This window comes from Tyto alba, unplaced genomic scaffold (assembly GCF_018691265.1).
Source record: "Tyto alba isolate M040663 unplaced genomic scaffold, T.alba_DEE_v4.0 Super-Scaffold_11, whole genome shotgun sequence".
In the NCBI taxonomy this organism is placed as follows: Eukaryota; Metazoa; Chordata; class Aves; order Strigiformes; family Tytonidae; genus Tyto; species Tyto alba.
Genome location: NW_024881273.1, coordinates 1,937,309 through 1,963,867, shown reverse-complemented (window position 1 = coordinate 1,963,867; position 26,559 = coordinate 1,937,309). Strand labels below are relative to the sequence as shown.

Sequence of the window (26,559 nt, the reverse complement as noted above, 5' to 3'; positions counted from 1 at the left end):
GATTAGAATTCCAAGCTTCGTGCTCATTCCAGTAGACTCTCTTCACAGCTATGAGCAGAAACAAGTGTAAAAGGTGATACTATATTTGAAAATACAAAGTATAAGTCATTTAGCATGTAACTTGGATTTTTTTTTTTTTTTTGAAAGAAATTGACAATATGTTTCTGGCAAATCTAAACTTTCTAGGAAAAGTGAATATGGAAAGGGAGCTCATAGTTAACTTCTGAATACTGCATAGTGGCTCGTCCCGTCTCTTTGTGTCTCTGGACTGGCCAGATTAGGTTAGGTTGGTCTCTTTTTAAGTACTCTGTAGGTTTTGTGCTGTAACAAGTGTATATAATGGAATAAAACCAATTATATGAGAACAGTATACAGGTCTGAGATGTTGAGAACGGTTGTGGTGACTGAAGTTTTCTAAGACTATTATTTCACCGATGTTTACCGACACAATAAATGTAGAATTAGTTTGTAAAAAAAAAACAAAAACAAGAACCTTTGTTCCTGGACTGATTTTCCTGCCTGTAGATCTCATACCTGATTATGCCGTATTCTATAAATGCGATAAATTTTATTACCATTTAGTATTATTATTAAATAAAAAATAGAGGCAAGGCAGGAGCTAGTATATATGACCAGCATGTGAAAGCAGTTTTCCTGGGGACCATTTGTAAAGAGTTGTTGATAGTTACCGGTTTTAAGCTTGGAGTGAACCAGTACTGAAATCTGCAGTGAGGCAGCTGCCCAGGATGGTGTACTTGTATTTGTAGCTGATGCTAGATCATCCTACATTAAGGACTAAATAGCGATTACCTATAGTAAAGCAAAAAAATCCTAAGTGAGCAAGGATGAAATGTAACCCATCGAATTTCAAGTGTTTGGTATTGTTTACAGACAAATGGGAATGTTCTTATAGTGCCTGAGGGAAGAGGTATTTTTCTCTTGCTATAACTCAGAAAAGAAAGCTCTGTTTGAGACTTACCATTGTCCGGTGACCCAGTTCTTTACAGGTTTCAATTTCTGCCTTTAGACATTCACTGAAGTTAATGGGATTTGTGCAAAGATATCTGAGGACAGAATTTGAATTGGAAAAAAATAACTCTGAGGAGTGTATTTTTAAATCTACATAGAAAAAAGCTATCTTTTCATGTGAAATTAGTCTCATAGCTTCACAACAAGTTAAAAATAACAAAAAACTGGAGAATTTGAAAACTAACATGTTTGACTTTACATCTTTTTAATCAATGAAACCAAATAATTGCATGTGCTTAACTTTAATTTCAGTGGGACTAATCACACATGTAATGTGGCTGTTTGCATGCTTTGAAGTTTGGCAGTGTTTGAATACTTTCCACACAGGAGACTTGGATTTAGAAAGGTGATAAGCTAAGAAGATGACTTGCAAATGTGAAGTGTTTTGAAGAAAATCATGAAGTTCAAAAAAACAGCTCATCTTTAATGACAAGAATGAGGTTGGAAACAATTCCATACAACATAAAACAGTGTCCAAAGCCACTCTTATGTCTTGCTGTATTTGCTTGTGGGGAGAAAAGAAGGGAGATAGAATGTCAAAGGATAGGGAAAACAGAGTGAAAAAGTAGGATGTCATCTGGCTTCTATGAAAAACCCCAACAACACAGAGAGCAGAAGGTAAAAGTTAAAGGGTTATAATATAATCAGAAGAAAAATAGATTTTGAGCGGATTAAAACTGCATTCAGAGAGGGTAGGCATTTTTTTAAAAATCCCATATCTTTACAGAATGACTGTGCAAGTATTAAAACCCAGAGTCAATAAAAATATTTCTGCAAATCTGCATTAAAATCAAAGGCTAAATGTCGGGGTAGTCAATTGCTGGGAGTGGTCTGGGGATGCGGGAAGGGAAATCAACAGTGAAAACTTGTCAGATTTTAATTGAATTTGTTTCTCTTCAGGATGTGGGCAGAAGATTCACAGTGGGGAAAAAGAAATGTGAGATGTTATCAGTACTAGAACAGTCTTTGCTAGGGCAGATAAGCTTTGCTTGTGGTAGGTGTAACTGTGTGTGGGAATTGATCTGAAAGCACATCCAAGTCTTAACCAAACAACTCTCCTTTCACGCTGCTTATGCTGGGACTGATGTGATTTAAGCCTGGGTTCTCCCCACACGGCCAGGAGTGTGGGTACTGTTGAGTTTTACTTTATCATGGGCTCTAACATGTCTGCTTCCTAGGGAGGATCCTGCAAAAGTTGATTAACTGAGTTCATGTTTGGTAGTTCTCAAATACCAACTTGCTGTTTCTTGAGCATCCCACATTGTGTCGTGGTGTCCGAATTTACCTCGTCTTGTGTCTACTTAATCCCAGCTTTTATTGTTTTGTTTCATTTCATTCTGCCTTCATTTCTGCTGGGCCTGCAGCTATTAGGTAGTTAATATGTGGCATGATGTATCAAAGAGTTTTATTCTGAAAAATGCTTACAAGATCTGTATTATTTTTTGTAAAAAAAAAGCATATCTCAGGCATAAAAGGGAGAGAAACAAGCAGATAACTATCCAGTGTAGAGGGTACTTAAAAATCTAGAATCTGTGCTGCAAAACAAATGATGACATGGATAAATTTGGCAGTTCTTTGTGTACCTAACTCATTACTAAGAGTTTTAAAGAGAACTTGCTAATATCTGGTGCAATCCTAAATGATAATTGTTTGACTTTGAACTGAAGGAAAGGAGATAAATGGTACTGGAGGAAAATTAGACACTAAAAGAGGAGGAATCACACCATGAAATGTATCACAGTGCTCTTCAAGTCCCAGAGCAGGCTCTGTGGGGTAACATTTCAGAGATCTTTTTAGCGATAGGGATGAGGATCAGCTTGAAAAGCAAGCAAAACTGGAACCAAGTAAGTGGGAAATACTTTCAGGTTATGACTAATGCAATTATTAGCGAGGCTACTGCATGCAATGTGGTGGATTTAGCTTCAAATAAGAACAGAAGTTATGCTGTGTGTGATTGATTCCAGGTTGGGTTACAATTTAGAAGTGCAATTAGTGAGTCATTTGGTACTTTATATCAATTATTAAAAACAACAAAGGTCTAGGTTAAAAAAAAAAAAGTGCATATCTCTATGTGCTGCTCTACTTGTTAATCTTCTGATTTCACATTTCTGTTTGATGTGTCGTAGCTTTGCTGAGTGTTATGGTACAGAGTGTTCCTTAAACTAGCAAGTGAATTGCTGCACACTGTACCGGCTCTCAGCGTTACAGTCCCTTTGCTGTGACCCTGTCACTGCAGCCTTTACTTTGCTTGGCTAGAACCAGCCCAGGTGAAGTTGTCTATAGTGATCCTGCAAATCAGCAGCTCCTTGAACCGTTTGTACACAGAAGTGCTTTAATCTTATTTTTATAGGACACAGTGCAACATAGCTAGCCTCAGCCATCCTAACATCTAAATTGTTTTGTAGACTGTGCTGTCTGGTTGTATTCTCACCCCCATCTGGCAAGTGCTGAATGGGTAATTAAAACTTTTCCACTAGTGGCCATGACATAACTCATAGCAGTAAACACACTTCTTTAAAATGTGAGTGTATATGTTTTCTCCTGATATTATTTCATTGTTGCATGTGTCCTAGGAGTGTTTCCTGAGAAATTAAAACTTTGTAGTTAATTTAATGTTGGTTTGTTTTTTTTTTTCAAAATATGGATCACATCACCCTAGTGGGAAGGAGAATGAACTCTTTCAGAGGACTGCTGCCATATTGCTCATTGCTGACGTAGAAGGCACATAATCACTCCTGTCAGCGTGGAGGAAGAAAAAAGTAATTTTAATTCCTGTCTCAAAGTGTTTCTGCAGGTTGGTAGAATCCAACAAACTCTTGCTGACGGTATGATGTCAGTCCCTACAGAAAGGGCAGTGAGATGAAACAGTAGTTACTGACTTCATACCCGTTAACATTGCTAATGCAGCAGTTGTGGAGCCTGGGGAAAACCAGAGACAACAGACTGTGGGAAGTGGCCAGGCTCACAGCCTGTGTCACAGTGGCATCTCCGGCTTTCACTCTGAGACACAGTGTCAGGCTGCACAGGAGCGCTGAGCCGACCGACCCAGCAGAGCGTTCCTGATGCAATAGGAAGGCCTGAAAACAAATAATATTGCTAACACTCAATGAGCATTTAATTACAATTTCTAATCAAGGTGGGGCCCTAAATGGTCATCTGAAGTCTCCCGATCCTTAACATCTCTCCGTTGGGAAATGAGGTGTTAATAGATCATCTCACCTTTAACTTTGTTCTTTGCCTGTGAGTGGAAGTGCTTTTGTCTGCTGCCCACATGGGAACATGGGGTGACTGCAGGTGGTTACAGGGCATCTCTGCCTGTATGGCCTGTGCAAGGAAAGGTGGCAGAAAGAGAAGGTTCTACAGTCGTGTCGTAGCTGAGCATGTGGAATTGGCAGTGTCTTACACAGCAGGTTTCTCATTGCAATTTAATGGCATAAAGTTCCAAAGACTGACTGTTGGTCTGCAACTCTCCTTCTAGAGGAGCCTGGACTGTGTGAACAGACATACAAAGTAAGACTGAGCTTCACAGAAGTGTCCACAGTTTTTCATCTTAATGCTTTATTATAAACATTTGAATTTTGATCCTGAGATTGCTTAACCCTTACAGTGATTGTGGTTGATGTGGTTAGCACTTATATATTACTGGGATTGTAGACATGATAAACCAGTCTGGAAATCAGCTGTTTTTTCCATTGTGTGGGTAGGATATGATGCCTGTTTATCTCTTATCAATATGAGATAAGTATTTTCATATATATCAGTGGCAAGTAGACAAATATTTGGGGGAATATATATGTCCTTTCTAGAAAAATGATGATACAGTTGTAAGGGTTATTGTTTTAGGGAAGAGTGTGATTAGACCAGATAAGGGAAGACAGGAGTTTAGTGCAGGTCCTTAGATAGATATATTAGGGTGGCTGGTTTTTTTTTTCCTTTTTCCTTTGATGCTTAGGATTGAAAACCTGCCATCATTCCAAAGTAGAAACAACTTGGGTGGCCTTTTTGTCACTAATAGGCAGAGTAACTAGGCAGGACTGTGATTCCACTGAAAAGAGGCTCTGTCATACAAGAGGTTTTCCAGGTCAAGATTCAAAGCAAAATATCTCTCATCACATGAGCCTTTGTGCTGCACCCATATTTTCTAAATGCTTTTGGCTTATCTTTAATGTTTATGCTGCTATCAAAAATAAACCCAGCTTCCATCTCTGCGGGTGTTGTATTTAACATCAACAGTGAATAGGCTTTTCATTCCTAAATGCTAATTTTCTTTCTGTTTTCAATCTGTTTCTGGTACAAAAAGTTTTTGTTTTCAGTGTTGGGTTTTTTTTTTTTCTTCTTTGATTTTTTAACTGCACGTTTTCTCCTTCCCATATCAGTTCTTGTCTATGCAATCTCTGTTTTTTTGATGGAAGCAATAGCTGAGTGTCTGTGGATGATCATGAAGCCTAGAACTTGAATCAGAATTTCTCTGAGTGCAGCTGGCAGTACAGTCATACTAATAATTAAAAAAAAAAAAAAATCACCACGATTCATTTTCATCAACAGTGAAGAACTCTTAGGAACAGTAATAACTGCTAGATAGAAATAAAATGCTTTGAACTGTGGTCAGAAATCTGGTCTAAAATTCTTGCTAAAACTAGAATTTTGGTTATAATGAGGTAGTTCTATAACTTCAACATTTTGGGAGACTACAGCCAAAATTCAGTGGCATTTGGAAAACATTCACAAGCTGTACCCTTGGGATAAAATACTGACCTTGCTGAAGCTGGTGTGTTTTCTGAATGTGTTGGTACCCAAACCCAGTATCACAACGTGGGGTCAGAGCAGTTGGTGATTCTGATGTCTCTTCATCTTGAAGTAGTTGAAGTTTTAGAGCAAGCAGATATGGTCCAGTACACTAAAACCTAGATCTGACAGATGGGTGTGGGCATGTCCCTCTAAGCAGATTCACAGTAGAAGGCTTACTCTTTGAAATCTGTTTTGTCTCTTCCGGGATAATTTGCTGTGTTCCTTGCATTGCATAAACTGGAAGTAACCTTGCAATAGTTGACTCTTTACTCCATGTACTGAGCATGCTGCTGCTTAACTAACTAGTTTTATCATATAAAATGATAAATGGGAGACAGATTTGCAGCAGATTCGGGTCATATTCCAGACATTTGGCATGTACCTCAAAATTTCAAGAACGTTGATATGCCAAGGTGTTATCTAAATGTAGGATATTTAGTAGCTGGAGATTTCAGTAAGCTGTGACTGGCAAATGAGTTGTGTGTGCTGCTGAAACACTGTGAAAGTTTTGGATGCCTCTGTCATATGAGGTATGTAGACTGTAATGCTGCCTATCAATTTTGAAGTATATCAGATTTCCCCTTTAAGGGAAAATTGAGCTCAGTCTGTAAAGACAGTCCCCTGGACAGCTGAAGTGTTTGGTAGAATTTATATGCTTGTGATGACTGTACACCAGGAAAGAATCTCCCAGGGTTTACTTGCCAAAGTGCAAGTCCAAAACGGTCAGATTAGTCCGGTAGTTTCAGAAGAGTGTAGTCAGGTGTAATTTAGAGACCCTATCAACCAGGTGTGGTAAGGAAGGTAGCAAACTTGGTTCCCATAATCTGTGTGAGGAAGCAGGAGCCTACGTAGATGTGGAGGGTGGAGCCATTCTGTAATATGTAGGGATCAGTAGGAGTCTGGAAATGAATTAATAAAATGTTTGAACATTTAGAAGACTGATCTCCCTTTCAGGACTGAAGGAGCTGCAAGTTGGAGGCCTGCCTTGAGGGGAGGCAGTGGAGGATTTTAAAGGCAACAGGCAAGCAGCCTTTGTAATGGGCTATGGCAGGGACAGGTGCCTGCTCTGGGTGTGACAGGAGACTGTTCTGGAGTAGGGTAGATGTGGCAACATAGGTTAAAACCTGACACATTTCAACATAAATGTATCTGTATTCTTGGGAGAATATATTTTACATACATTTTCTCATGTTTAGTGTAACACATCTATGAGTGTAGAAATGTCTCATTACACATGATATTGTCTTTGCATCATGCTTTAGGATAGAAGGTTCCTTTTGGATTTTTGATCTAAGTTTGCTTGCATTAGGAGTGGGAATTTGAAGATTGTTGATATATCTTGTTTTGTTTTGTTTTTAATTAACCTGCCAAATAATTTTGTATTATCCTATTTTGATTTCCTATTATGGATGCTATTCAGCAGTTCCGCCTCTTATGCTTTGTGCAGCCTTTCTATCATTTAACTGAGCAAACAGAGGTAGAAATTCTATTCGATGCAGGTGTTCACAGAGCTATGACTTTTTATTTATCCCACTTGCTATTTGATGACCTAAATGATTTCAGCTCTTCTAATTACTTATTTAAGGACTATTGATCTCTCAGGTTTCTTCTGGGAGGCCTTACGGAATAGTATATCGCACAAATAGCATTATAGTTGCCTGCAAATTAAGGCAAGCAGACAGACTGTTGTAATATTGTAGTAACCAGGCAGGTGGCTTATTTTAGATTAAGGTCTATGTGAAATATTTATATACTGATTTAAATACTAAAGAGCTGGGGTTCATGCAATACTGAGAATATGGCTGTGTATCAGTAAGCAGTTGAATCTTCTTAGTGGAAAGCCCCACAATTATGTTCTAAAGACATTGAGCAGTTAGGGCTCTTTGCTAGGAACCACAGAGGTCTGAGTCACTGTCCTTGGCGTTCCATTCCTGGAGTGCTAGTGTAGTCACAGGAGAAAGATAACATGAAGACTGTGGAATTTAGTACATACCAAAGCGTTGTAGCATTGAGAATTAACATGTGATCATCATCATGCATTATGTTTCCTGACAACTTTTTCAAGATAGCATTTAGAATGCTCATATTTACAATTTAAGAAACCTATATATATGGTTCTGTAGGGCTGATATTTCAAATTTTCCTGCTCTGTGTCCTGAAGTGTTTTATGTTTTATGTCATCATTCAGCTTTTGCAGATAGTGCTACATGACCCCTATCAGGTCTCTGATAAGGTGCTGTGAAACAATTTTCCTGAGACTGGATGTTGGGATGTTCCTGCTGACTTGCAAATAGGTCCCTTTCCTTGACAAGAGACAAGTGGTTTGATTTGTTTCCGAACACCGTGAGGGTCACTGGAAATGGGAACTGAAATACATAAATAAGTGCTCCTGATGGCTCTTGGAGGAGACATTCTTCTGAAGTTCTGTTTACATTGCTTGATATAATAGACAAGTTAAATTAGAATTTAGAAGTTTGATAGTTTTATTATTCAAGTCACTGCTCTGTGGTCCAGATAATCTGTACTGCAGCGTGTGAGATAAAGACCAGTAACTAGTGATTTAGTCAAGATCTGAGGAAGATGAGATCTCATTGTATGGGATAAACTATTGCAGTCATCTTCCAAAATATCAACTATCATTTTCCCTACCTCCTGACACTTGTAAAAGTCTCTTTTTTTTTTATGTTTTATGTCACCTTTTACTTTGTCATAGAAGCATAAGCCAGACAAATTAGGTAGCAGTAGCTTGTGGTAGATGTAAAGATGCAACCCAACTCTTGTAATTCCAAATTCCCTATGTTAGTCTTTTGTGTGAAAGAGAAAATAGAGATTGAGGCATGTGGGAGAACTCTGAAGTGGGTTGGAAAGAGGCGTGTGTCTTTGGGGACAGTAGAGAGTACACACTGCTGCTTCTCTGGAGGTGTCAGGAAGGAGGGACACTGTCCTCTCTGATAATTTGTGTGGTAGTTCAGATATGCAACTGGAAGTTAAGGTACTGGGGCTATTACCCTTCTCTATCGCTGTACTTTGGTGTATAACACAAGTCTCCAAATTCTTCAGTGTTTTGGTTCATCCTGTCTATGAAATGGGAGATAGTGGTGATCTGCTGAGGGTTTATGGAGCTTGCTTAAAAATGCTTGCTGTACTGCTTTGGGTAACACATGCCAAACCAGTCCCTATCATAGAGAAGAATAATGATCTGTCTAGTTTCAGGACTTCAGTACTGCTGGTGCAAACTACTTTTTCTTTTTTTTTTTTTCCCCTCCCCCCCCCAATGTACAGCATTTCCCCTTCAGGGAAAAGCAGCACACTTTTCTAAGGTATGTTGAAGATTGTAGGGGTTTTGATCATGCTTAAATGTTACTGATGGTGTTTCTTTTCCTCTGCTAAGAAAAGCCAGGAAACCTTTCTGAGATTTTAGTCTATTTTATATATTCCCTATTTATCTTTACAGACAAACTTTTCCCTGATTTGGTAAGTGATTAAATAAGGTATGTGAAGAGTATGCAATATTTTTAAAGGATAGTTTCCTACGGGGCACATCAGTAGGAACAGTATTAACAAACGTTCATAATTTATATGTTTGAAGCCAGCATGGTGTATTTGTTGTAGATATCACTTGGTGTAGTAAGATTTCATTATGTGAAAAATTAAAGTGGTTTTAAATTATTGGAAAATTTTAAATGTGGAAGTCAAAGGAAAAAGGAGGTTTCCCTGTTTCCTTTCAGTTCTGCTGCATTGTGCATCTTGCAGTTAGTAACCAGCCTGCGTATCGGTGCTCCCACTGGATAACAATCTTCCAGGCTGATGCTGCTCCTACCCTGAAGCGCAGCTGCTCGTCCCCAGAGACAGGCAGAATGCAGTCAATGCTGCTTCTCTATTCTGCGCTCACTAATTGATCTCTGGCTTGGTCACTTCCAGCAAGGTCACAAAATTGGCAGCTACAAAAACTGTTCTGTGAAAAATTTAAAGGGAAAGAACAGAAGTATCTAGCATGAGATGTCTTATTTTTTAAAATTTATAAATATTTTTATTTGTTGGATCTTCTATTTTGCTTCTGCAGAAGTCTGAAACTTGGAAAGAACTGATACCAGAAGTTTGTCCATTGTGACCTATTCCTTCAGTTGTGCCCTATCCTGAAAATTCTTCTGATGTCTCTTCGTAATTCTACTTCTGTCTCTATTATAACAGGGCATCAGCATTCTAATTATAGTTCAGATCCTGTAAAGGCAAAATGATTTCTAAGCAAGCATAGTGTGATCTTCTCAAATTTCTTTCTTTGCAGAAGACTTGTCGTGCTGGCCTTGAAAGGAATCCATGTGTGTTTTTTGCAAAAGGGCTTGAAATCATTTATGCTGCTTTTTCAGAACTGCCTCTGATTAATTCAGGCGCATTTTTATTTGAAAGGTGTTGGAAATTTGGGGTTAAAAAACCCAACGACAAACAAACCTAAACTGTCAGTCTACAAATGCCATGGTCTGTGTTGCTCATTAAACACTATGCAAGTAGCTGCTCAGTGTCTTTGTCATTGTTCCAGTAATGCCCTTTTTATAATGCTCTGAATGCTGGCGGCTGTGCTCAGCAGGTAGCATTACAATGAGCATGGCCTCTGTCCCAGGGCCACATGCTGCCTGATACGTTATTCCAGTTGAGCCACTCTAAGGATATTTACGTAGGTTGTTTTTTTTTTTTTTAAAGCTGTGTGGCATGCAGCATTTGTCTAGTCTAGCAAAAACATGTGAGAACTGCAAATAAAAAAGATGCATTAGCAAAGCTTAAGTGCTTAAATACTTGAAAAGCAGAAGAGTCTGCAGGGTTTCAGTAAAGGAAATGGTCCAAACTGCATGAATGCAAGACTGGAATACTGAGGGCAGAATTAATCTGTGCTGCGTTACAAGGGGTTTCATGAATGGTGTGGCAGAGACTGGTTTGGTTGACCTGGTGAGACTTGTGTGATCTAGAAATACAGGAATCTTACCAAAAATTTGTGAAGATACAGATCTGTTGTATGAAGAAGCCGGAGTAACTGATAGAGGGAGGATGACAGATGGCTGTTTTTTCTGCATCTTTGGATGGATGCAAAGGTCAACGCTGTTGTCATCATTACTTAAGAGCCTGGACACCCTGATACTAAGAGCCATTAAAATAGTTAATAAGCATTGTAAAACATTTGCTTCCTATGAAAACATGAATGCAAATTTTTGTTCTTACCTGAACTATTCCAGAAGAAGGATTTGCAGGAATTTGGCATATTCCAGGTTTATCGTATTAAATTCGTACATTTGTATTTTCCGGGCCTCATGCCCAATAATGAAGCAAAAGAGAAAGGTGCACTTCCCAGCTAACTTGTGCAGCACTTGTGGCACCAGATATGCAATATACAATTCTAGAACTAGACACGTTTCAGGAAATAGAGGAGTACATGTATGGAATGGGAAACTCAAATATAAATAGGTCTAGGTATAACAGAGGGATACCAGTTATGGTAACTCCCCACCTGTGCTGAAATAAGAAGCAAACAGAGATTTCACAGCTCTAACAGCTGTGACTCGGCTTTGGAAAATATTAATGTAGTAGATGAAAAAATAATATTCTAAGTGACATAGTTCTGAATTAATGGAAATTTGGTAGATGATATATTCAGTCTCCGCAGTAACTACTTCTGTTGAGAATTTGTAAATTATGTTAAATACTTGGTTTCTCTCTTACACATATGCAGTTATTGTCTGCTCTGATTTTAACCCATATTTGTTTCCTCATGGAACACATCTTTGGTAACAGTAATAATTATTCTAGATCCTGGAAGTTACCACTACCAAAACATCTTGGTGTATTTATGCTTACTCTCTGTGTTCATTCAGAGTGTCAGAAGAGGTCTACAATATTTGGATAAATGCATACTTTGTAAATAGAGCACTCCGATTTGATGAAGTACAGCTGGTGTGCATAGAGCCAGCTTGGCTAGCCTGGTAAATTGGCTTGATGAATTTCAGTTAATTGAAGTTTTATGAAATGGTTTATACTAAGATGATCTTTAATTATGTCAGTGGTTCTAGATTAGAGTTTTCTTGTGTGGACAAAACAAACAATTATTATTAGGTGAAATTATCATTATTTGGAGGGTTTGTGATATTTGTCTGAGGTTAAATGCCTGTGGTTTGTAAACTCTGTCCTGAAGTTCAACTTGTACAGTCTGTCCAGAGTTTCCTGTCAGAAAAAAACAGTTGATTAGTTACTTGTCTTTAAAGTTCATTTTTCCTAATGCTGCTTTACTAACTGTTGTATAATTGGAAGCATTCTGGCCTGGAGCATGCCAGCAGTGATGTTCTATGACTTTGTGTGTAACTTACTCTGAACGGCATTATGGAGTTGGAGGCTTGGGTAGAGAAGAATAAAGGCTGGGGACCAAATTCACAGGGAAGAGAAAGAGTCCATATGCCCAAGGTTAGGCATAAATTTAGCTCAGTGGTCAGATCAATCCCACTGTAAAAGTCCTGCAAACCTGAAATTGTCAGTTCCCTTTATAGATCGTATGAGTAGTTATTGCTGTGTGTATTTATGAGGTTCACAATGTCAGGAAGGTTTTAAAAATACTGTGAAACAGAAAATGACAAGCATGGATGCAATTTGCATAGGTCCCCTTGGCTTGACTTAAAAGATTTTTCTTGTGGCTACACCTTGCAGCTTGCTCCTGTGTTGGACAAAGCTGCTGAAGTCATGGGACTGTCCCTCTCACGGGAAGGAATGTTGTAGCCATAGAATCAGGGCTGTAGCAGCATCTTTAAGGAATAAAATATACAGCTTCCTCAGAAGTAGAATGATGAGCAAGGTCTCAGAAAGTAGACATTCAGAAGAGTCTGTTTGTAAAATATTGTTTATTCATGTTGTGAACCAAATTGCAGTAAGTAACATATACTGTGTTTATAGTTGCTCAATAAGCTAGTAATTGAATTATCAGCCAAAGACTTAAAGATTAGACACAGTGTCTTTGGAAGAGGGGTGTAGAAGCAAGCCTAATTTGATTATTGCAGCAAATCCACTTTCTGTTCATTGTGAGTTGAAGCAAATAGTGTGATGGGTCAGAACTTCTTACGCTCTTTCTGTTACAGCGGTAGTTGCTGGTGTTTGATGTTTTAACTCTTGTGTGAGACACGATACCAGAGAGGGAACAGAAAATGAATGCGTTAAATTGTCATGAACCTCGGAGCTAATGAATTGATTTGATACTGTTTATTCTACTAGAACTCAGTGATTAATTGAATAAATGTTTAACTTTGAGTCTTTAATTTGTCTATAAATATGTATAGTAATTAACGAGGAGGCAAGAAGTAATCTTGAGAGTCACCTTGGGCAGAGAATAAGCATGCATGATGCATTCTTGGGAACCAGAAACGTAATTATGGTATCTAACCTCTGCCACCAAGTGGCAGTTAGATTTCACTGCCTATCGTTGGCCCCATCCGGAGGAGGTCTGGCTGCAAAGCCATACTGCTAATCAGCAAGCCAACACTGTCACTGTTTCAAGGGAAGGTCATTGTGCCTAAGGGAAAGACAAAAGCACAAATAGTCTTTATGCAAAATTAGATCTGGAGTCTCAGAAGTTTGCCCAGCGCAAACCAGACATCAGCCTGCATATGTGACTCTGTATCTGAAGTTGACAGCTACCGTTTTCTGCTTGAAACTTAGCTTCAGGGAGCAGTGTTTAGTATTTTGCCCAGTGCAAGGTACAGACCCAGTCTATGGAGGCAGCGGGGTGGAGGTGGAAGAATGTTTCTTGTTGATGTTTGCCTATTGAAATGGATAAGGGCAGACCAGCCTGTAAAACTGTCTCAGAGGATTAATAATTTACGTACTACCACTTCTCTAAGAAGCCTGTATTTATGTATAATGCACAATTAACTGTTTAAAATTAAGAATGTAAAATATAAAACAAAAGCAAATGGAAAGAAGAGAATGGAATTCAGGATATAACACAGTAATCATTATACTAATGGATCATTTGTATATGTATACATTTATTATAGATCCACTATAAGTAACAGTGGCAGAACTTGATATAATGGTTAATGTAGGTGGTGTCACTACTATGTGTGTAGTAGTAGCATGACAGCGCTAAAAAAAAAAAAACAGCTTTTGTTTCCAAGTGACATTACAGTTAGATCATCTGACATAAGAGTTGATTCATTCTGTCCCTCACAAAAACGGTGGAAGTGTAAATAGTGAATTAGAGTAGCAAAAACAGTAATACTTTTCAACAGAGCACTAAAACTGCTGATTAGATAAAGTCCCAGAATAATCAACAATTCTGGGATTTATCTTTCATTACAAAACCACTGACTAATATGAAAGGCATGATGTATATTATGTATTTAAACACTCTGCATTAAATCAGTTAGGCCTTATAGGCTTACAGGTGTGAAGTACCTATGTATTATGTTATTTATTCTTGAACAGTATTTGGGTTAAATAAGAGTACAGCAGAATATAGGAGAAAATTTTGCTCACCAGCAATGTAAATGTATTCTTCTGAAGGGGCTACAGGGAATTTCTTGGGCACAAGGGACAGCTTCTTGCAGTCGGAACGGGTGTGCAGATTCTCTGGGAATTACAGAGTTCCATTAAACTGGAGTGAAACTGCAGTAGGGCACATTCGTGTCTTATCCTGGGTGAGGAAATACTATTGCACAGTGCTGCTTCTTTGTGCCAGAATTCCTGTATGCCCTCTGTTCCATGCATAATTCAGATGTGATACATAATTAAAGGACTATAAAGCCACACTTACTTTCATATATTTAAATTACTTGGTGAGACAGAGATGGTGTTTGCCTTGTCTGTGCTTTCGCTTTGCCTTTTACTGTAGTTTGTTGAAACAGTGGGGACTGCAGTCTGATCAGTCAGAAGCTATTGAGAACCACTGCCAAAAAGCTCATCAGTACTAACTGATTGTCAGGGTTAGTATTGTATTAGAAAAAAGTATAATGGTATAACAAAGTCTAATTAATTTGCAGTTGATACTAAAAATCTCGGTGTGTTCTGCAGATATTCACTTCATCTTGTTAGCAACATATTTGTTAAGTTTAGCCTTTTTCAAGGAAAAAACGTCTAATTTGTTTTCTTTTTTTTATATTGTATGCTTCAACTCTGCTTTGAATTGCCTAGACTAGCACATTTCCTAGTAATAGTATCTGTGTAGCAAATGAGTGTGTATAACATCTGTTTTCTTATACAGGTCTGCAACAAAGACTAGCTTACACATGGAATAAAAAGGAAAAAAAATTAGTTTTACATCTCGAACTTTCCCACTGTTTTTTTCTGTTCTGGATTTCTTTTCTTTAGAGCAATAGTTTGTGACTGAATCACATGATAGTATTTCCAGTACTTCCAGTGCTATAATGTGCGCTATGTGGAAAGCATTTCTTAGGTACCCTGGGTCTTTTTGTTTCAGACATTGGACATGTGGCATTTTATATATTTAATCACCATCAAGCAGAGTGTTTGGATATAAGCTACTTAGTGCAACTGTCTGTGCTATTGCAACCCACTCGGGGCCCTGAGGGAGACCTATGAACAGAAAGAAGTCTCAGATTTCTTTGAGCAATTCAGGATTGCCAAATACTTTGGTTTGTTATGGCTGCTGGGTTAGGGGATGGAGAAGTACTGGGAAGATCTGTTCAGAGAAGGTTGTGTTAAAAAAGATCTTTTTGGAGACCAGGTAAATATTCAGAAAAATGCTGCTTCTCTCTGCTCTGATCACCAGAACTGTGAAGAAAACATAGCTTATGTTGAGCATGATATAGAAATCAATATCTGAAACATCTTTCAAAAACAGGATTGAAAACTAATGTCCTTTTAAGCTCATGGCAGAAAGAGCCTCTTCTTTAGTTGAACAAGTTACCATTTACAGCAATTTTAATAAAGGACCTCCTGACAAAAAGACTAAATTGTAACATCTCCAAACCTTCTTTTTATAGATAAAACAGGGTGTTCCTCAAAATCCATACTGCTCAGTTAAACCTCGCTACCATGTTTTGTGATGGGGATACACAGTCTTTGATAGTCCACATTAAGCCTTTTGCATTATGTGTTGATAACATTTAGTTCCTTCCACTTATGGGATGTTTTCTCTTTTGTACTTTCCACCGTTTGTTTTTTTCCCCCCTACTTGTGGGTGGAAACAATCAAACAAAAGTATTACCCTGTCACTTGACACCTCTTGAGCTCCACTACTTGGAATTTGCATGAATATTCCTGTAAAGAGTATCATGCCAAGGCTGATTATAACACCAAGCCATCGGTCTAGTCTACAGGCTGTGGTTGGACTGCATGTGGTTGTTGGCCTCTCCAGTTCTATGACCTACCTTGCTTTATGGTGTGGATAACTGGCCCAGCCTTGGGGACCTTCTGTCTCCGAGGTTAAGTACGTATGCTTACCCCAACCTGTAGTAATTGAGGCATTTTTCTGACAGGTCATTACAAACAGGATTTCACAGCATGATAATCTCAAGCAGAGGGACTCTAGCTATTCTTTTTTTTTTTCTTTTCCACACTTCACTTATGACACCTCCATCTGCTTGCTGTTCTGTGCTTGTAATCGTTGCTGTGAAAAAAGAAAATGCAGCCACATCTTTTCTTCTCTCTAAAGACAGAACAGATGACATAAAAGTTCCCTCAAAGCTTGCATCATCTAGTGGTTTTAACTTGTTGGACAGATGTTATTCGGGACTTACTGCCTCTCTCCATAGTTTTTCTGACCTTTGGCAATCTCACGGTCATCACAATCTGCTGAAATGTAGAAGGACTGAGCTTTCTAGCAGCATGCTCTCTGTGGGCCTGAACCAAAGCCTGCTGTAATTGCTAGTTATCTTTAATTACTTCATTGGGCTTTGAGTCAGATGGTAAGTGTAGAAGACACATAGCAACTAGCAATCTCTCTGGCTTCTTCTGGCACTTTGACTGCTACCTGTTGTGCCATGAATATCTCAGAACTTCTTTGTTCCTTTTTTTTTAATTTTCACATTTTAATGTCTCTGCTTTACATTCCACAAGCTAAAGCTGCAAAAACCTCTTTGATGCGAGTTCTGTGCATTCCAACCCTTTCCCTTGCTCTCCACAGAAATATTGTCTCCACTGGGCTCCCTGCAAAATGGGAGCTCAAGAAATCCTGCCCGGGCTTGGAACTTTGGGTGCTCACTTCTAGGTGCTGAAATTACAGGTTTGTACGCTCTGAATGGAAGAACTGGCTTGGCCTCCTCATGCATATATAAATAAATAAATTACATGTCTAACTATATGGAGTCCCAAACCTGATTTTAACTGGTTCCTTCTTCTTTCATCCCCACTTCTTTCTTCCCCTCCCACCACTGGGAGACCACTAGGGAGCTAGGGAAGAGGAATGCTACACTTGTGTGATTAATCTTTAGTGACTGAAGTTTGGGGATGACTCCAAGTACTACTTCCCTCTTTTCCCTGTCCCTGTAAACAGTAACTGCTGTGGTATTGCTTTTCAGGCAGGGAAGCCACTATTGCCCAGCCCTTAAACTGGGATGAATTAATCTGCTTCTCTGTTCCCTCACTGTATTTCTCCATGAATTGATACTTGCATGTTATGATACCAACATTGTATAATGAAGTAAAAGCCTGGAACTGGGTAAATGTGCAATCTGACAGGAAAGTGTAAGCCTCCCAATATGTTGACATATTTCAGCCTCTATCTCTGCTTTGGGAACAGTTGTCCTGCAGAGAAGCAAGCTGGATAGCACCTAGAAAATGCACAGGCTGAGTGCTTCTCTTCTGTGAGTAGGTTATTTTTCCCTTAAATGTTTGTTTTACCTTTATTTTTCATGTTTGTTTTAAATAAGATTCCTTGCAGATGAAAGGTACAGTATTCAGAAAGTGAGAGACTGGAGAATGTGCAGAGGAGCCCTTTCTATATCCATGACTTTGTACCTCCTTTCCCCGTGTGTCTCAGTTCTTCAGCAGCAGGGCCTAATCTTAGTGATTCTGCACTGGTGGAGAATCTTGAGCATGTATTCTGTTTTCCAAAGAGGATCCTTAAAGAGTGTGATGTGGATTGTGGAATGTTTTACTTTCCATGTAGCTTCATGTAATTGTTCTTGGTCTGCCTTTTACCTAAGCAATTCACATTAGTTTAAGCACCTGCAATTGCTGAGTTAATATTCTTGATCGTGTTAACAACATCTGTTTTGGGAGTTACTGCATTTGCAGTTACGCATGCAAAGCAGAGGGGGAGTTCTCTCCTGTGGAACTGTGCTGATGAGTAATTGGGTAGCAGCAGTAACCTCTTAACCCTGTGGAAATGCAACCACAACAGCATACCTAATCATGTACTCATCTAAGTGAGTTTGTGTGACATGAATGGAGGTTTTGTGGTGAGGGACAGGCATTTCAGTTAGGTTTAGCACAGGGTAGTCTATATCCTCTTTCTCAACATTTTAGTTTGCAAAAAACTCTTAAGTTTCTCTTGTCATAATTACTTTCATGCCTTATTAACTCTGATTCTCTATGCCACTATACACAATGACTGTTCTCTATTGTGGTCAACATTATCTATGGTTTGGTTTGGTTTTCAGGATATGAATATATTTTCCTTTCCTCATGACGGTGGTGCTGTTTAACATCTTTGTTGGTGACATGGATAGTGGGATCAAGCACACCCTCAGCAAGTTTGCTGATGACACTGAGCTGTGTGGTGCAGTGACACGCTGGAGGGCAGGGGTGGCATCCAGAGGGACTCAGCCAGTCTGGAGAGGTGAGCCTGTGCGAACCTCAAAGAGTTCAGCGAGTCCAAGTGCAAGGTCCTGCCTGTGGGTCAGGGCAATCCCCAGCACAAACCCAGGCTGGGCCCTTGAGGAGTGGCTGGAGAGCAGCCCCGAGGAGAGGGACTGGGGGGGTTGGTGGGGGGAAAACTGCCCATGAGGCAGCACTGTGTGCTCGCAGCCCAGAACCCACCCGTGCCCTGGGCTGCAGCCAGAGCAGGGGGGGCAGCAGGGCCAGGGAGGGGATTGTCCCCCTCTGCTCCGCTCTGGGGAGACCCCCCTGCAGTGCTGGGGCCAGCTCGGGGGCCCCCAACAGCAGAAGGACCCGGAGCTGCTCGAGCGGGGCCAGAGGAGGCCCCGGAGATGCTCAGGGAGCTGAGAGAGCTGGGGGTGTTCAGCCTGGAGAAGAGAAGGCTCCGGGGAGACCTTCGAGCGGCCTCCCGGGGCTTAAAGGGGGGACAGGGAAGGTGGTGGTGGGGCTCTGGATCAGGGGGTGGGGATGGGACGAAGGGGGATGGTTTTGCACTTAAAAAGGGCAGATTTAGGTGAGATCTAAGGCAGAAATTGTTCCCTGTGCGGGGGGTGAGGCGCTGGCCCAGGGTGCCCAGAGCAGCTGTGGGTGCCCCCTCCCTGGAAGGGTTCAAGGCCAGGTTGGACGGGGCTGGGAGCCCCCTGGGCTGGGGGAAGGGGGCCCTGCCCGGGGCAGGGGGGGGCACTGGGGGGGCTTTAAGGGCCCTTCCAACCCAAACCAGGCTGTGAGTCTATTCTACAATAGTGGGCCACAAAGGGGAGGGGTCATTTAGAGCCGAGTCAATATATCTTTTTGCATAAATTATTACTCAGTTGTATATGCTGTAGCTGCTGATCTCATAGGCTGGTCCTGAAGCAGGGTCTTCTGGAAAGGCACTGTGTTAGGAAATGAGATACCATGTTTTCTATTTAATACCTTGAAAGGAGTACATTGCTGTTACATTGCTATAGAGCAGTGTAATTCAAAGCATTGTAAGAAAAGTGTAATGGTCAAAGGAGACGCAATAACAGCTCCATCAAATATTGATAAAGTAAGATTATTAATTAGAGCAGGGGTGTAGGATTAAAATGTCCCTTGAGTTTCATTCCCCATTTGATGTGAGAGTGTGGTTTTGTGGTCAGAGAGTGGGAAGCTCAGGACAACTGGAATATTTTCTCATCTCTTCAATGTGTTTGCTTAATGTCCTTAGTGGTTCAGTGGATATATAATACTATTGAGCAGAGTTCATAGAATTATGATATGCTCCTGTGGTGGCACTGCTGAGAGTGAACTTTGCAAGGATCTTTCTGTTAGTGTAGCTTAGTTTGATTTGTAGCTCAGAAAAAAAGAAAAATACCTCTGAGCAGGCTGATAATTTGCAGTCCTGGTATCCTGGAGTCTTGTCCTCCTTCAAAGAGCTGCGTGCTTTTGTGAGATGGTGAAAACACTGGATCAGTACCATGGATCAGAGAGCGTATGCCATTGGACCGCTTGGCCCTCTAGTGCAGAGTGGAGGATAACATTTTGCTTTTGACGGTGTGTATAGTGCTGAACTAAATAGATTTCAAAGCAAAGAGAATGAATTGAATTTCCCAGTTACACAGCTCTTGTTTAAAAAGGAGCTTTCAAATGTCTCACACTTGAAAAAGACACTGCAGGTTAGAAATGAGATTTCCTTTTAGAACAAAGCCCTAATCTGCATTACTAATAACAGCTGAGGTCATTAAAATAGAAAGAATTTCCCTTTGAATTTCTTTTGAACAGTGTCTGCATTCTCTGCATCACTGGTGTTAGCTTTTCTTTTCCCACAGTTTTGATCCACCAGGACAGTACAGTAAGGATTTGTTTTCCTCTTTAGGTTCTGCCTAGTTCTAATATTTTACCTAGAATAAGTGTTTTAGACCTGTTATAATCATACAAGTTCTGTAAATTCATTCTTCCATTCCTATGCACAAAGTGCACATTCTTGGCATCCCTCACTATATGTCTGTTTGTGCAGTGGCATTTTAACATTCCATGTGCCCCAAGGCTTTTTTAACTGATAAAACTCTCCAATCTAAAGCATCTTGTCTTTTTCTTCGCCCTCTCCCCCACCCCTTGAGTGTTTCCCTGTTCTCTCTATAGCCATTAGATGTTCTGACTACGTACTTCAGGAGATCGATATGCTTTTGGTATTCAGAGGCATTATCATTCTGAGATTGTACAACTAGTGTGTATTCATCCTATTAACATCTGCTCAAAATTCCCAACATCCCACCACAGCTAACAGAGAATGACCGTTTTGTCCTTGATCAGGCTCTGTGGACTTGGATGCCTGACACCTGGCTTATTGTCGGACAGATTCCATTTCACTCTTTACTTTGTTTTGACCTTATTTCACCCCTGGAAGCTCGGTTTCAGCTGAAGATGGATGAATGAATTGGGAAGCATTATGTCCATCGCTGCTGTGGCAATTCCTGTGTGTTACTGCTCAGATAAGTTATTTGGTTTCTAAATTGTAGGAACCTGTTCTGACCTAACAGTGAGATTCTATCAGCCCACAAGGATGTGCTTGTAATTGAAGTACCGTTTCTGTAAAGCAATAGAAAAAGACAAGAGATCAAGTCCTCTGCTGGGCAGAATCAGCAAATCACTGGCCTCACTAGCTAATTTAATGGAGGATTATGAGCTTTAAAGTCATAGAAAGAGAATGAACTGTGGCTTTGACTTCAGTGTTAACTCTAGTGGATATTTGGTGGTGGGAATACAAAGTGTCAGCTTTATGATTTTAAGAGAAAGTGCCAGTAGGGTTATGTTACTGAGGGGAAATAAACAAAGGAATTGGAGTGAAGTATATATAGTAGTGTTGAAGTTAATAGCCAGGAGCGGATTCACTATTTTAAAATCATGTCTGAAGGACATAACCTCTTCCTGAATGGGAAGAAACCATTTCAAGGTAGAAAAATGGTGTGTTGACATTCCTGTCTTTCTCCGATACGTTTTGGTTGCTTTTGCTTTCTTATGTACTCCTGAAAGCTGGCTGCTGTAACAAGAGGTGCTGGATCATTCACACGTAGTGTCCACTCTTGAAGGCTACTTGGGGCTTACTCTGACTAACAAATTAAAAAATCAAAGTAATCATTAACTCATTCAAGATTTCAGGGAAATGGTTGTATGAATCCCCAAGTTATAAAAGGAAATGTTATAACAGCCTATGTAGTTGACAGAATTGCAAGTTGACATTTAACCTTCTGAAGTGAAATGAACCTGTGAAATCTCAGAAATACTGGGTGCTGGGTAGTGATTAATCTCAATGTTACATTGTCTGGCCTGAATCAAAGTAAATGCAGAAGCAAAGGGAACCTATGTTTTAAGAAGCTTTACAGAGAGGTAGAAATGTAATTGAAGAAATTTTCATTTAGTCTCATATAGTACAAGTGATTGTGGTTTGTCATTTCCTCAGAACACACATGTCTAAAGAGATTTTTCTCCTTGCTTCTTCGATTCTGTTTTCTCCAGAGTGGTTGCCCTGCTGACCTTCTGGGAAGTGAGACTAGCAGAAATATGCAAAGTCCCTTGGTTCAGAGTCATGCATGAAAAAGGCTTTAAGATTAAACGGAGTTTAGGTCTTCAGCCAAAGATTTTTTTTTTTTTTTTAAAGCACTGATAGGCCCTCATGAAACATCTGTGACTCACTGAATGTACAGGTTAACAAAGCTAAAGATCCAGAGATCAATTCATACACCATGAAGTGAAACTACATTTCTGCAGCTGTTCTGCTATTACGGGAAGCTCAGCCATCTATCTTTTGGCTTGCCTTCTGGTCACAGGTACAGGAAAGGAAATTTTTCTGAAGTCATCTCCTGTAATAGAAAGAGAAGGACCTAACGCCGAGTTGGAAGCAGAAAGATTCTTCATTTGCGCAGGTAGTATAGCTAGGCTGGCATATGCAGTCACTCCCGAAGCAAATGAGAATTAAATTGTCAGGTTTGTAGCATTCAGGCATAATAAATGGTGCTGATGAACTGGTCTTGGCGTGGAAAACTTCTGTGAAGATACAAGATGCTGCTTCATACTGGGGTGTATATATAGGGTTGACTTAGTTGCAGTGAAGTTTCTCAGGGATACAATGGATAGTGTACCAATAAGCTATCAATTATCGTGTTTCTTTCCAGAAATTATATGTTTAATTGGTGATGGCAAGGCTGAATTGGCATTAGAGATCTGATTTAAAGTATTGGAGTTCTTTCTATATTTCTTCCCATAGTTCTTGGGAAGTTTCTAGATCCATCCACTTGAATATTTTGTATATAACCTCATAAGAAGCCTTGCATGTCTCTCCTCAGAGATGCTTTGGTGCTTACTCTTTCGCTTGCTGAAACAATCATAATTCTGATGAAGCTACCATTGTGCTTTTACCAGGATTTACCAGTGCTCTATTCCTATGATTGTGTTCAGAACTAGGTTGGGAAAGTTTAAAACAGCTCCCCATGTGTTTGCTTCAATCTGCCGAGGTTGCTTTCTGCTGTAAGTTTTCGAGTGCTCATGTGAATATGGACTCTTCTGCTTCAGACTTTGTTGCTGCTGCTTCCCCTCCCCACACCTGAGGCCTTTGGCAACAGTCATGGGACTGAGTGCTCTTGAATTCCAGCATGAGCAACAGAGGCCCTCAGCTTAAAAATGTTCCATATAGTAAAGTGCACAGTCAGACACCTAGAACTGCACCATTCCCATCATCACTCTTGATGTAATGTGTGGCCAGACTTGGGTATCACATCTCATCTTGGTCATTGTAGCAAGAAAGCCATATTGACATTGTGCAATGTCATGTACTGTGTATATGAAAGTTGATGATATCATAGTTGGGCTTCTTGACTATAAATCAAGATTATAGACTGTGTTTTAATTCAGCCTGCTATAAAATCTTCATCTTTGTTTTTTTCAGAGGCCATCGAGCAGGTTTTGTTTCAGACATACTGATGAACTCCTGTGCACATTCAGCACACCGGTTAGCAGAGCTAAGGATTCAAATGCTTGTGTTGCAGATCAATATCACCTTTTGCAGAAGCTCAGCAGGAGCTTGGTTTGCCTGCTGTTGCAAGACATGAAGTAGAAAATGTGCAAAACCCATGTTCCCTAAGAGAAGTGGAACAAACTAGAGGTTCCCTCAGGGCAGAGAGAAGTGCTGAAGCCCTAAAAACCTCCACCTGCTCTTGTCTCTGGTCCAGCTATGCAGTTAGAAGCAAATTAGGATATTTTTCAGAAGCAGACATGAGGGATTAGGCCTGATTTAAGGCTGATAGGATCATAGAATTAAGGTGGTATATCTTTTGAGTTTATTTTTTACTGTGTCTTTGAAATAAAGTTTGATTTGGGACTACTGATATCCTAAGACCTATAACTGATCACTTGTAAACCTTCACTATTCTGAAGTTGGGAAGATACTTAGTATATTGGTACAATTCACCTGTTGTATTTATCATAACTATTGTTGAGCTGTCTTCAGCAGGGAATGTATATTTCCATAACATCTAATTGTACAGGTCTCTAGTCCTTGATTTTAGTTTGCAATAATGAAGCAGTCCTAATAGAGAATGAGAGCATTAACTAAATGTGGGATTGCCTCTCAGCTCAGATTGTTCTGATCTGACATTAGTGCTGCCAAAGTAGTAGTAATGTAGTTGGTCATCATCAAAACCTTTCTATGCCAGAAGGAAGCAGTCAGGAGTACAAGTATATCTATATGCTTATTAAGTTAAATCTGCTGACTTGCATGATATTTTATTTTCTTAAAGAGGGGTCTACACATACAGAGCAGGTCTGAAAGAATTGTTGCTGGTGTGGTGACAAGTTAATTACTCAAGTCCTAATTATGAAACAAATTCAGTGTTCTTGACACTGAGATGAAACACCAATTTGAAGACCATAAGAACAAGCTTAAATGCTGTTAACAATTATGTAGACATGTATTTGTTGTTCTTAAAGGTTTGTTAAGCAACCAACAAATGGATGGTGATGGAAACAGCAGGATTTAGCATCTCAGCAAAACGACAGGTTTGCCAACATGCCAGTGTGTGCTGCAGTAATCCTTGCAAGGCTGCCGGACCCTCTTGCCCAAGTGACAGCAGATCCAGCAACTTGTGCACACTCAGTTTAGGTAAGGCCATTATTCTGGGGCATCTGTGAAGAAGAAACAGTGGACTCACATGGGAGCTTCAGTCTGTGAAATATTCTTACAACAGAAATATTAAATCTGGGAGATGTTTGCTACTCTGTGCCACTGCAGCACAGTCAGTGGTTATGCTAATGCTGGTGTGAAATATGGCCTAGAAAGTTACAAGTGTGCGAGCCTAAGATACTGAAAGGAGGTTGTGAGTCTGGAAATTGAACATAAGGCTGTTTCTGTACAGTTGTCCCTTGCCTTCATATTGACAAATGCGTCTGTTTAGTTACATGGATTAGATTGGAGGTAATAGTATTTCTTAAACGGGGTGTTCATTAAGGTGCAAATGCACAAAATCAAGCCCCATATCATTGGCTTCTTGGAGGAAATTACTAATTCTTCAACATTTGACATGTTCATGGTCTGCATCCATTTTATTCCTGCCACCTACTATGGTAAGAATGTCCAGTTTTTTCGCAGAGGCCTCATTACAGAGCAGACTGTGTGCGTGGAGTCCGTGGAAGATGACAGAGGTTGCATCTGGAAGGAAAACAAGGCAGAGCTTGCTGATTTATGCAGTATTCAAAGGTGTCATTTCCATGGCAGAGATGGATGTCATATATAGGACTTGCTTCAGAACACACAGCTCACACGGTGCAGCTAGATGTGTTTGGTTTTGTTTTTCAGGTCCAGCTGGGGGCTTTTCCAAAATTCCCTTTTCTCCCACCCCCGTGTTTGGCCTTCACAGAGTGCAAACTTTTGCATTCCAAGTTTTCTTTCACCCAGGCTCTGCTGCAGGGCATAGCTCCCTTACTTTGGCTCTGATAGTAGGTGCCTTTGGTTCTGGCTGAGCATTTAGCTTTTCCCCTGAAGCCTGCTAAGCGCCCCAGGCACCAGCATGACTCCGGGGTTGCCAGGAATGCAGGCGTTTGCAACAAACATATGCTAATTCAGAAAGTTGCTTTTCAAAGCTGTTTTAGGCTGGTGGATGAGCAAACTGCCCAGCACTGCCCTCCAGCGGCTTGAGAGGCTCCCTCCGAGCAGTGAGAGTCTAGTGAAAAGGGGTATTTATTTACAAGCATGTTGAATCATTTTGACAAAAACAGCAGCAAAAAGGCCTCTCAATAGTCAACACAACTTCAAAACACTCTTAGATCCAGGCAGTGTATTTGGACACATCCTTCTTCCTGCTATAACATTTTACTGCAGAAAATCTTGCCTGAGACCTTTTTTACACTGTTAGCTGCTTCCTGTTAGCTGATCAACATTCTCATCTTCCCATCTGCCAAAAGAGGCCCCTTGGAAGGGATTCACCTCCACCGAAGCAGCTGTAAGCAGTGGAAGATGATCAAAGGCGCTTCAAGTTGACCTGCAGCACTCCAGCAGGGTCTCACATAGATCAAAGGGTACATACATGGTTAGAGCCTGACTTCTGTAACTTCCTTTAGAGATAACTTGGCAGAAGTATGGCCCTATCTTTACTACAGCCTAGTCTGTGTATGTTGGGAATAAGCTTATATGTTGGAGAGAAAGCTATAGGTACTATGCATGTATTGGATATCCTTGTATGGTTCTTACAGTTTGTTCGGTTTTGAATGAGGCATGTAATGAAGATCTCTGCACAAGCAACCAATATTGCAAGGCAGAATAGTTGATTTCAGACTTCAGGCAAATCTGTTTCAATTTTGCTCCCTCAAATCCTAACCCTAGACCTCCCGTGGTCTGCAGACAAATATGGGAGTCTTCTGAGAAATTGCTGGTGATACTGATTAAAAAAGCTCTGCTTAAGATGTCATTTCTCAGTAGAAGTGATA

At 40.1% G+C, this 26,559-nt stretch overlaps 1 protein-coding gene across 5 annotated transcripts in view; it reads left to right on the top strand.

The window, feature by feature from the left end:
* Nucleotides 1-26,559, top strand: part of CRB2 (crumbs cell polarity complex component 2) — a 72,669-nt gene that overhangs the window by 2,510 nt on the left and 43,600 nt on the right. For 2 of the 5 annotated variants that reach the window (XR_006164757.1, XM_042786410.1), the window contains exon 3: nt 24,568-24,739. The exons of 2 other annotated variants lie outside the window; for them this stretch is intronic. Coding sequence is in view for 1 of the 3 variants with exons in the window: in XM_042786410.1 (XP_042642344.1) it covers nt 24,592-24,739 (148 nt within the window). In the remaining 2 variants the exon portion in view is untranslated. Of the gene's footprint in view, nt 1-3,807; nt 3,824-24,567; nt 24,740-26,559 lie in introns of those variants that run through there. One more of the 5 variants, XM_032982507.2, reaches the window with a different exon arrangement.